The sequence below is a fragment of the Marmota flaviventris genome, chromosome 2 (assembly GCF_047511675.1).
Source record: "Marmota flaviventris isolate mMarFla1 chromosome 2, mMarFla1.hap1, whole genome shotgun sequence".
Taxonomy (NCBI): Eukaryota; Metazoa; Chordata; class Mammalia; order Rodentia; family Sciuridae; genus Marmota; species Marmota flaviventris.
In genome coordinates, this window is record NC_092499.1 from 2618426 (window position 1) to 2631318 (window position 12893).

The following is a 12893-nucleotide window of genomic DNA, read 5'->3' on the forward strand; positions in this document are numbered from 1 at the left end:
TCCATGCATCTGGTAGTCCACCCCAGGTGGAAGCAGACTTGGCCATTAGGTTGGGTCTATCCCATAAAGAGGTGGAAGCTAACTGGTTGGCCAGTTGGTCTAGGACTTGGAAATGACAAGACAACAATAATGATGATAAAGAATCTATAAAGAGGCATTTGAGTCTCTTGGAGCAGGTACCAAGGAAATATAGCCATAGGGCAGCAATAGTGAAGGAGACTTTTATTTATTTTTAATTATTTTAGTTGTTAATAGGCCTTTTTTTATTCATTTATGTATATATGTTGCTGAGAATTGAACCCAGTGCCTCACACATGCGAGGCAAGCACTCTACCACAGAGCCACAACCCCAGCCCATGAAGGAGACTTTTAATTGGCAGATGAACCAGAGGCCATGTGGATGTCTGTGGTCTCCTCCTCCAGTCCCTCAAGAGCTGTTCAATGCAAAGTGCCCAGGGCAGCAGGAATGATGGCTTAGGTATGGAGTCAATTACATGCACCTTCAAAGGCTGATCTGGCTACTGCCACTGCTGGCCACTAACCTGCAGAAGGGGCCAAATGCCAAGTCCCAAATATGGTGCCACTTGTAGGTAAACCAGCCCAGCCCATGATTTCATCTTGAAGGGATGATGATTTACCCTTGTGGAAACAAGACACAGATTTCAGCTGAGTTCCCTTCCCTGCACCTAAAGTTCCTGTCGCACATCTACTCACAGACCTACGGGTACTCTTTTCAATCCCACAGTCTTCTGTGTGGTATGGCCTCCAGCCAAGGAGACCAAATTAGTAATCAATGGGCACATAAAATTGATGTGCCCCATAGTGGCTGGCTTTGAAAAATGATAAAAAGTCCACTAAAGGCTCAGATACTACACCAGCCCTACAGGAAATGGCAAATGTCATGGATGATGAAAGCCAAAGATAAGGGAATAACTTAAAAGCAGCAGGAAAAAAATGGCATACTACATACAAAGGAAACCCCAATAACATTAACAGCTGCTCTCTCAGTAAACCAATGGAGGACAAAAAACAGGATGGCACACGCAAAGTGCTCAAAGAAGACACTGTCAACTATGACGTCTATATTCAGAAAGCTCTTCTTCAATAATAAAGGCAAATAAAGACTTTCCCAGGTGAACAAAAAATGAGGACTTTTTTCCAGTAGACCCATGTTACTAGAAATACTAAAGGAAGCTCTTCAGGCTAAAAGCAACTGACAGTATTTCAAACCCATGTGAATGAACACAGAGCACTGATAAAGACAACTGTGTAATTATAAAAGGCATTATAAATATCTAGTTTGGCTCTTTTTTTCCCTTAGATGATTTTAAAAGCAATCATACACACTGCTGGGCCTATAACATATAAAAATGTAACATGTAATATATTTGCCATAACAGCACAAGGGAAGTAAGTGGGAGCAAAGCTATCATGGGGGCTGGGGAATAAGCTCCAGCGGTACAGTGCTTGCCTAGTGCATGGGAGGCACTGGGTTTGATCCTCAGCAACACATAAAAATAAATAAATAAAACAAAGGTATTGGGGGTCCATCTACAACTAAAAAATATATATATTAAAAAAGCTATCAAGGCCTGAGGAAATGATAATGAACACTAAGGTAATGATTACACAAGTATGTTTTTGTGGGTTTGTAATGTTACCGCTGTTGACCGGTGACGAGTTCTTGCTTCCCCAATGTTGAAGAATAACACCAAAGAAGCACGCCAAGGCAAGGTCAGAGTAGAAATTAGAAGTTTATTAAAGGACAGCAGAAAAGACTTCTCCCAGAGGAAGAAGGGGACCCAAGAGGTGGAATCCGTGGAAGGGATGTTGTCTCCCCTTTTTATAGTTCTTTCAGTGATGGAATGTAGGTGGGAAGGACCGAGGGGTGGGACACAGGTGGGCCAAAGAAGTAATCTGGTCAGGAAGGACTTCTGAGTCAGCACCTTTTTGCTGGGGGCTGTTCATTAACCTTTCTTTGAGGTGGACTTTGGCCTAGGGCCTTTTTGGGACTTCATTAACATTCCATGAGTTGTCCTGTGTTTTCCCTGAGTCATTCTCCGCACGGCCTCCATTTTAGATTTCACTCGATATTAGACCCATATTACACCCGATTTACCTAACTACACTGACTACCTAACTTTAAATCTGGCTTCAGTAACATGTAAAATATATAAAAATAATCATGAAAAAAAGCAAGAAAGAGAATAGAGTTCTATAGCAGTAATGTTTCTATATATTACTAGCGTTAAACTAGCATAAATCTGAAGCACTTGATAACTTAAAGTACATGTTGCAAACCCTAAAGCAAAGCCTAAAAAAAGTGAGGGGAAAAAGCTAAAAAATATTTATTGAATACAAAAGAAAGCAGTAAAGAGGAACAGAAGAACAAAAAAGATATGAGACATACAGAAAACAAAAAGCCAATGGTCAACATAAATTCAATCATGTTGATAATGATATTAAATGTAAACGGATTAATAGTCCAGCCAAAAGGCAGAGACTGTTAGACTATATAATGTAATCCCACTTAGGATATGTTGTGTAAAGGAGATATACTTTATATTAAGACACAAACAGATTGAAAGTGAAGGGACGGAAAAGATCTTCCAAGGAAACAGTAACCATAGAAAAGAAAAATGGCTACACTGATATAAACAAAATAGACCTAAAATTAAAAGTATTACAGGAGATGAAGACTTACCATTTTATGATAAATGGGTCAATGAGTCAGAAAGATTAAAACAACCGTAAACATACATGCACCTAATGCAGCACAAAAATATACAAAGCATTAACTGACAGAAATACACAAAGCATTAACTGACAGAAATGACTGGAGAAACAGGCAATGAAATAATAGTGAGAACTTCAATACCTTGTTTTCAATCATCACTGGAACAACTAGGCAGAAGATTAAGAAACAGAAGACTTGAAAAACACCATGGCCGACATGGCCATCTGTAGAACAGACCACCCAACCACAGCAGAATATGAATTCTTCTCAAGTACACATGTAATGTTCTCCAGGATAGACTGTATTCTAGGCCATGAAATAAATTAAAAAAAAAAAAAACTTAAAAAAGAAAGAAAGAATGCAAAATATGTTCTTCAGCCACAATGGACCAAAATTTGAAACCAATAAAAGGGGAAAAGTAGGACAACTCATCTACATGTGCAAACGGAATAACATACTCTCAAAGAGGCAACAAGCCAAGGAAAATATCAAAGGGAAACAAAGAAAATACTTTCAAATGAAAAAAAAATGAACATACAACACACGAAGATCTATGAGACCCAACTAAAGCAGAACTTAGAGGAAAATTTATAGCTGTAAATGCCTATATTAAGACCCCCAAATCAATAACCTAATGCCCACCTCAAGACCCTGGAAAAAGAAAAGCAAACTAAACCTAAAGTAAATAGAAAGGAACTATAACAATTTCAGTGGAGATTAATAAAATGCAAAAGGAAAAACAATAGAGGAAAAGTGAAAAAAAATCCAGCTCTTTAAAAAGGTCAACATAACTGACAAACTTCTCAGCAGTTTTACCAAGGGAAAGAAAAGACTCAAATTACTGGAATCAGAAATAAAAGAGATACTACCACTGACTTCACAGAAAAGGAATACTATGAACACCACCAACAACAAATTAGATAGCTTAGACAAAATAGAAAAATTCCTAAAAAGATACAAACTACTAAAACAAACACAAGAAGAAACAGACAATAGAACATACCTATAACAAACAAAGAGAATGAGTCACTAATTTAATAAATACCCCTAGCGGGCACAGTGTCATGCACCTGTAATTACAGCTATTCAGGAAGCTCAGGCAGAAGGTTCACTTGAACCCAGGAATCTACGACCAGCCTGGGGAAAATAGTAAGACCCCATCTCAAAAAATTTAGATTAAATTTTTTTAAAGATACCCATAAAGAAAAGTTCAGAAACCAATGGCTTTCCAGTTGAACTCTACCGAACATTCAAAGAATTGATTCCAATTCTTCACAAACTCCTCCAAAAAACAGAAGAGGAAGAAACATTTCCCCCAATCATTTTTATAAGACCAATATTACCCTAATATATCAAAACCAGAAAAGAGACTGCAAGAAAAGAAAACTAAAGCACAATGTCTCTGAGCAACAAAAATCCTCAATAAAACATGATCAAACCAAGTCAGACAACATAAAATAAAGGACCATGGCCAGATGGGTTTATCCCAGCAATGCATAATTGGTTTATCATCCAAAAATCAGTAATTTATCATATCAACAGAATAAAACCAAAAATCACATAATTTCAACAGACACAGGAAATGCACTGACCAAAATCTAACACTCATTTATAATAAAAATACTAAACTAACTAGGAATAGAAACGCACTTCTTCAGCCTGACAAAGGGCAGCCAGAGAAGCCCACACTAATACCACACTTACCAGTAAAAGACAGAATGCCTTTCCAATAGGACAAGAAACAGACCCAATGTCTGCTCTCACCACTTCTACTTGACACTGTACCAGAAGTTCTTTCTAGAGCTATTAAGCCAGAAAAGGAAATAAAAAGTATCCAAACTGGAAAGGAAGAAGTAAAACCATCTCTACTCAGAACTGACATGATCTTACAGATAGACAACCCTAAGGAACTCTAGTTGAATAATGAGTACATTTGTTATATGTACTTATTTTATGTATGTACTTGTGTGTGTGTGTGTGTGTGTATATATGTGTGTGTGTGTGTGTGTGTACATATTATATGTATTTATATATTCCTCAATAATATTATTTAAGGAAAATTAGAAAAAGGAAGTGTACGGGGTGGGGGGGGGTGCCTGGGGCTCAGCGGTAGCCTGGTATGTGTGAAGCACTGGGTTCAATTCTAAGTACTACATATAAATAAATAAAATAAAGGTCTATCAATAACTAAAAATAAAATTTAAAAAAAAAGGAAAAGAAATGTATGAAGAGAAATACATAACCCAGAATTCATACATTTCATACATACAGCTTGAACATTCTTACTCCAAAAAACTGAAATATTAAATGATCCAAAATTTGAAACTTCACTTTGAGCATCAGAAAGTTTCGGATATTGGAGCATTTTGGATTTGGGTTTTGGAATTACAGGTGCTCTGTCAGTGAAGCCTATGCAAATTTCAGATAAGGGATCTTCAACCTGCACCTAACAAAATTCTATTTCAAGAACGAGAGTGAATGGTTAAGTCAATAATTAGAGTAAGTCATATGTCTATGATTCAAAACATCACACTGTATACATACAGCCATTTTATCTTCAATTTTTTAAAATTTAAATGAGTGTGAAACAAGGAAATTTTTAGCTAAATGAAAACTAAGAGGTGGGCACAGTGGCACTGTAATCCCAGAGATTAGGGAGGCTGAGGCAGGAGGATAATAAATTTAAAAAAATAAAAAAGGCTGGGGATATGGTTCAATGGTCAGGCATCCCTGAGTTCAATCTCTAGAACCAAAAAACAAAACAAAACAAAAAAGATAACATTTAGCAGCAGATTCTTTGAGGGGTATAATTTAGGAAGAGTGAAAGTGCAAGAAAGTCCGATTTCACAACTAAGGACAAAAACAGGGAGGAGGCCTTCTAAAGCCTAGAGGAGAAAAGCCACTCAGGACACAGTCCAGGCCGCTGGGAGGTGGGATCTACATTCTCACTGCTTGTCATTCCAACACACAAGTCCTAAATATAAACTGTAAGAAAATTACAGAGTACTCTTTTTAAATCATGGGCTCTAGCCACCACTTAAAACCAGACTGTCCTCAAGGGAAAATGTCCCAAGTTTCAAAGAATCTGCCAAACCATAAATATTTGGATTGCAAAAGGAGCCTGCTGGTCCACAGGAATACATATTTCTAGCAAAGGCAAAGAAAGGCTCCCAAGGGTTCCTACTGGGCGCACTTAAGAGTCTTACTGGAGGATTAGGAGCCATGTGACTTGGTGTCTAGAAAAGCTATTCCACCTGCAGGGTGTATGTAGATCCTAGCTCTAAAACTACCAGTCCTGCCAGGTGCAGTGTCATAAGCCCATAAACTCAGCAAGGGAGGCCAAGGCAGGAAGATCACAAGTCTGAGGCCAGCCTCAGCAACTTTGCGAAACCCTTTCTCAAAAACACAAAAAGGGCTGTAACTCAATGGTAGAGCATCCCTGGGACTAGTTCCCAGTACAAAAAAAAAAAAAAAAAAATTAAATTAAATAATTAAACTACCAGTCCTAAAACCACTCAGCATGGCTTTCACAACTATAAGTAAAACATTTCCAAACTACCCTGAGTATAAATCATATCCAGTGACTACTCAATAGTTTGTGCTGCTGTATCTTAATGACGTGAAAGCACTAAGAATTCCAAGTGAACAACACGCATCACAAGGCGCACACTGAAGCACGGCTGCATTGCTCTTACCCACTCTCCTTCATGTCCAAGTCATCAAACATCTGAATTAGGGAGATGGCAACATCATAGACATCCTTCGTTATCACTGGTTCCTCCAGGAGATGGGGAGAGAGCTGGAAAGAGAAAAGAAGAAAGTCAGACACCAAAACAGGGTGCAGGGGAAATGCTGGGATGGGTGGACAATTCTCACCTTCATGTCATTCTAACAAATACCCAAGTGAACACAACACCCTCTGCAGCAACCCTTGAGCACTTGGTGTGGCACACACTGCCCAAGGGGGACACTTGGCACATACATCCTAAATTCATCAATCGCCTGACCCAGTCGTCAGAGCAGAGATGGAGTCAAGAGAATTCAGAGATGAAACGTTTGGCAGGAAATCTATTTTGAAGGCACAGGATAAGATGCATCAAAAGTCTAGGGACCCAAAGCCCTGCCTTCAAGAGCCCTAAGATTCCAAGGTCCTCAAATGCAAAACATACCAGGAAATGGCACAATCACATTCCTACCAATGTGCTAAAGGAAATGACAAGGGAGTGATCTGCCAAGGCTTCAGAGCTCACTAGACTACCTTTCACCATGTGTTAAAACAAAGCCACACTGAGCCCAGATACTATAACACTTCCCTTAAGGAGCCTCTACAGAACAATGGGCACCAGCCACACAACAACCATCTCCCCAGCACTGTTGGAAGGACCATTTGTGAGCACAGCTTTCCAGAAATTGAGATTGAGCTATCTAAGTGTCTACAATATCCACAGGACAGCTACAGCACAATTCCCACAGTCTATTTTATGGCCTTTCTGAATTTTTTCCAATAAGAATAGACGAATTCTTGATAGGGCAGAGGGGTGAGAGGGGAAAGGAGGGGGCAGGGGGTTAGCAATGATGGTGGAATGTGATGGACGTCATTATCCAAGGTACATGTATGAAGACATGAATTGGTGTGAACATACTTTATAAACAGAGATATGAAAAATTATGCTCTCTATGTTTAATAAGAATTGTAATGCATTCCACTGTCATGTATTTAAAAAATAAAATTTAAAAAGGAGGCTTTTATATAATTAAATTTTTTGCTTATCAACTACTATATGTAAAATACTGTTTTTTGTGAAAAACACATCAAAAGAAGTCTTCAGGTAATCAGAAGTTAAGCCCATATGGAAATTATTTTTTCTAATTTTTACTTGAGTAAATTAAATCAGCTAATAGCTAAACTGAAGTGATGTAAATATGACAAGTTGACTTCTGTTCACTAATAACTTTGAGGAAGCATGCCTCGTACATCCATTCCTAACATACAACCTCCACATATAAGAATTTCATTCTCTAGCCAACAATAACCAGTGTTCACTATAACACAACTGTACAGAAAGAAAGAAAGGAAAAGAGGAGAGAAGGCTATGTTCCACAAACTCCAATAGTGGCATGCAACCCCACCTAGAAGTCTTCCTATAAACAAGCCATGGAAAAGGAGTGTCAGGAAAAACTTGGAGACTCGGGTGGCTGAGGGGCTTCATCCCAGCTGAAGAGCGAAGAGTCGCTGGCAGTGCTGATCTCACAGCCACTCAGGGTTTTTTAGAACTTCAGCTATCAAAATGGGCAGAATTTTCCTTGATCATATTGGTGGTACCCATCTGTTTTCTTGTGCAAACTGTGACACGATCCTGACTAACCACTCAGAACTCATCTCCACTCGGTTCACAGGTGCCACCGGTAGAGCATTTCTTTTTAACAAGGTAGTTAACCTACAGGACAGTGAAGTTCAAGATCGGGTCATGCTCACTGGCTGCCACATGGTTCGAGATGTGAGCTGCAAAAACTGCAATAGCAAACTGAGATGGATCTATGAGTTTGCTACTGAAGACAGCCAGCATTATAAGGAAGGCCATGTGATCCTGGAACGTGCTCTAGTTCGAGAAAGTGAGGGCTTTGAGGAGCACGTACCATCTGTGAAGAAAAAGAGATAAATCCATCTTTTCCCAGGTCTCCTTCACTGAAAACAAAAATCTACTTACATACACTGTCACCTTAGCATCAGAGTCAGATTCATGAACTGCAGAACAAGAGGTTGTGAGAATCTAAGATGGAACTTTTCTTTTCTCTCCTTTTTTTTTTTTTAATTTTGTATTTTCCATCCAACAGCAGTGTGTAGAGAGAATATTATGCAGTTGTTGTTAATTTTTTTTCCCTATGTTTACATCTTGAGGCAGAAGAGTCTCTGCAGCTAAATGGTGGGCTAGGTGAGGAAATAGTGGGCTATTAGAGTGAAAAAAGTGTGTTTTATGTAAATTTTGAATGGCGAATAAGTTAAGAGCATGGTTTTTAAACTTATTTGGGCTTCATTTTTAAATATTTTTTTAACCCAGTTATTTCACTTGATTTGCTAGCTTCAGAGAAGAGATCTGAATCTGTGCCCAGCACTAAAGGCTCAGTGTTAGCATGGCTTGTGCTGGCCCATATTCTTGCTGGAGATGAACGTAGCACCAGAGCCCATTCTTCCTTGTCAGTCTCTACCCAAAGATGTCACCATTCCTAGTTACTTGTCACTACATAACTGGTGTTGATTGTAACATTTTTCTGAAATGGGACAGAACTGCTTGGTTGTCTTTTTCCATGTAACTTAAGCATAGTAATATAAATAAAGTAATAGTTGGATGTTTTTTAAAAAAAGAAAGAAAAGGAGTGTCAGTGATTCACAAGTAACTCCACTAAACTCTAGGAGCTGAGCCCCATGAGTATTTTTAAACACCTTGGTAGGGGCTGGGGTTGTGGCTCAGAGGTAGAGTGCTCATCTCGCACATGGGAGAACCTGGGTTCAATCCTCAGCACCACATAAAAATAAATAAGTGAAATAAAGGTATTGAAAAAAAAAAACACCTTGGTAAGACACCAAATAGAGCCATGCTTTCCAAGTCAGCACTTGGAAAGGTCACGGGGACCCCTGCTGTGTATGGACTGGACAAAACATCGGCCCACATCACTGTTTTCCTGGACCAAGATACCGACAGTGAGCATAGGTGTGTACATGAGGGGATGGCATGAGAAGGGGCACTCCAGGGCACTCTGTGTCCCTCCACTCAAGTGGGTGGTCCTTGTGATTCTCTCCCCAGAATGAGGCAGTAATCACAGTACTTCTGTCCTAAGTGGAGGTCCAGGAGCCTTACACATCTGCCATCACAAGGACATACCCAGGCTGGCTAGTGGGTCCAAGAAGAAAGGAGGGATACATGTGGCAAATGAGAGAACGGCACTGCAGACAATGGGAAAATAAATGGTACCAAGACATCTAGGAATCCAGGTTAATTGGATTAAATACCTAAAAATAAGGAAAAAAACCCTATCAAGGATACATAAAAGGTATGCTTTAGGGTGGAGGAGGGTGGTCCAAAACTGACACACAGTAAGTCAAGGTACAGGATGCTCTACTGCTGGACCTGAGCTATGGATCATGGAAGTTTTCTCCACAATTACATTTACATGCTAAGCATGAGAAAGGCTCCGAGTTCCATCTCCAGCAGCCACCCCAACCACCAAATTAAAAAAAAAAAAAAAGAATATAAATAGTTAAGTCTTGTGTGTTCATTCATTAAAATAATCACTGTGTGCCTATCAGGTACCAAAGTCAAGCTGTTCAGTCAATAATGCCAAACAGGTGCTCCCCAGCCTGTGGAAAATAAGACACCTGGAGCCAAGGCAATCCTGGCTCTCTGGAGGCTGGGTGGTCCCAAGCAAAGGGGCTTAGAGAGCAAATGGCCATACCCAACTCTGCTCCTCAGCACAGCCACAAGGAATCATCTAAATAATTTGAGAGCTCTGACACATAATACAAAATAAACACCAAGAGGAATTAATTAAACTTTAGCCAAAGACCAGAAAATCATCATTACTCTCATAATCCAAAACTGTCAGGAAATGCAAAATGTTGAAATGTTACAAATAAGTGCTCCTTCCTCCCTGCTTCCCCTGAATAAGGGCTGCATTTGGTGACTAGTTTCAGAGAAAGAACAGTGTAGAAGGAAAGAGAAAGTGATGCTATGGTGGAGAAAACCAGCAAAAGATGAAGATCAACATCACCAGTGATGTCATGATATCTAATATGACAAGAACAGCATTTCACCTGTGTGGTCCTCTGCCACAAAAAACCATAACCAAATCTAACCATGAGGAAAAAAATAAAATAACCATCAAAAGCCAATAGACTGACTGGGGGAGTAGCTCAGTGATAGGGTGCTTGCCTAGCAAGTATGAAGCCCTTGGTTCCAACCCCTGCACTGCAAAAAAAAAAAAAAAAAATTAATAATTCCCATAGAGGTGCATTCTACAAAACACCTGACCAGGATTCCTGCAAACCATCAAGGTCATCAAAAGCAAGTAAAGTCTAAAAAGCTGTCAGTCAGAGGAGCCTAAGGAGACATAAAGACTAAATGTAATGCAGTATCCTGGATATGGTCCCAGGACAAAGGACACACTGGAAAAACTTGTGCAAACAATCAGAAGGAAATTCAATTAACAGAGATACACCAATGTTTGCTTCTTAGCTTTCCCAACAGTGAAAAGGAAGATAGGGGAGACCTTTTCTTTCTCAGATCTCCATGTTCTAAAGGAAATGCTGACTATAGAGTCTAGGATTAGAATAGGTAAGTGGGCGTTCACTACAATATTCTTTCCACTTTTCTGTTCTTTTGAAATACTGTCAATTTAAAATTGAATGAATAGGAATGCTACATTTAACAGCCAGTGCTGGCCTGCCTCCAACATGATTCAATTTGACAAACTGTCTCTTATGTCAGGTGAAACCTAGTCAACCACGTCATTGTGGTAGAAAGCATGGTTCAACATCAAAAATATTCCAACACAGATCAAACTCCTACACAGAGCAACAAGCAGCATCCACCAAAACCACAAATGCATGTGTCTTTGATCCAGCAGGGTCCTCAGTGCCAGGACCAAGGCAGGGTTATTTCCCGGGAATATTTAGCAATGTCATGGTGTAAGGGCATGAGGAGCACTGATTCCATTTGGGCATGGAGGCTGGGACTGAACTCTTGACGATGGACAGGCTGCCCCCACCACCTGACCCTGAATGCCAATAGTGCTGAGGTTAAGAAGCCCCGGCCCACTAACATGCTCTCAGGGGTGCACTAAGGTGTGAGCAGCAGTATTTGTGCTAAGACTGAAACTGAACCCCTTTAAGTTAAAAGCAACTTCCTGATAACTGCTTTTCTACATCCTCCATTTCCTCCTGCTGAGAATGAAAACTGAAAACTAACCCCTGGCCAAAGTTACCCCTAAGGAAACATGTTGGAACATGTTGGAACGAACATATTTCTTATTAGCATGGCAGAACTGAATCTACATGTGTATAAACCCTGCCTTTTGTCTCACTGCCCCCTCTCCTCTTAAGAAAGCTGTTCCTGCCCCTGAGCACCCCCCAACATGGAGATTTGAGAAAGAAAAGGACTCCCCTATCTTCCTCAAGGTTGCCTTTTGGAAGATTAGTGTTTTCTTTTCTATCAAAGTTAAATCTAGGGGCTGGGGCTGTAGCTCGGTTGTAGAGCACTTGACTTACAGAGCACTTGCCTCACACATGTGAAGCACTGGGTTCGCTCCTCATCCCAACATAAAAATAAATAAATATTTTTTAAAAGTTAAATCTATAATGTAACCCACAAACATTTTTATAGTAACTTAAATTTGACAATGTATAATAGAGCCATTTTAAGTTAAGAAACCATGTGGTCAGAATGTACCCATTTTTAAATTCCCTAAAGGGCATCCAATCACAGCTGTAGCCTTTCACCATACTCTCCCCAGATGTAAATTAGCTAATCACGTAGACTGTAAACCAGAATTCCTACCAGAGCAAGGGGCAGAACCCCGAACTCCTATCAGAACAAGGGGCGTACTGCCTGGCCAGGTGTGCTTGCTTGTAGAATTCCCTCTGGGGGCACACCCTTCTGCAGGGTACCTTGCCAACTCATTTCCTAGCACATTTGATTTCTTGCAGCACCCTGGTATTTCTAAAACTTTGAATAAACCTGCTTTCCTTCATCAACCTTTAGTAGAGCCAAGTGGTGGAAACTCCCTTCCAGTACCAAGACCAGAAACATTAGGGCTTATTTAAAAAAAGAATGGCATACATCCATGTGAACAAAGGTTACTGCAGCTCTCAAGAACACTACACACACTGATATGAAAAGAAACGAACAAGTAGATGAGAAAGCAAAATGAGCACAGAATGCTCCTGTTTCAGTGAAAGGTAACGCAGCACGCTCTTATTCATCCTCAGGAGTAAGCCTGAGGGAGATTTCACAAGAGGTCATGCAGAGTGGCTTCCGCTGCTGGGTGCCTAAAGACATAGGTGAGAAAGTGAGGAGAATGAGAATGTCTCTCCTCCTCCATGCACATGAATGGTGCTGGGTCCTGAGCCCAGGCCTCATGCATACTGGCAAGTGCTCCAACA

General features: G+C 40.0%; 1 protein-coding gene and 1 pseudogene across 7 annotated transcripts in view; one reads left to right on the forward strand and one right to left on the reverse strand.

Annotated features, from left to right (window-relative positions):
* The window catches only part of Tdrd9 (tudor domain containing 9), a 110230-nt gene that overhangs the window by 54799 nt on the left and 42538 nt on the right, over window positions 1-12893 (reverse strand). For all 7 annotated transcript variants that reach the window (XM_071607485.1, XM_071607483.1, XM_071607484.1 and 4 more), the window contains one exon: window positions 6433-6536. In XM_071607485.1, the coding sequence (XP_071463586.1) occupies window positions 6433-6536 (104 nt within the window). The remainder of the gene's footprint in view (window positions 1-6432; window positions 6537-12893) is intronic.
* LOC114101562 (protein yippee-like 5 pseudogene) lies at window positions 7990-8397 on the forward strand (annotated as a pseudogene).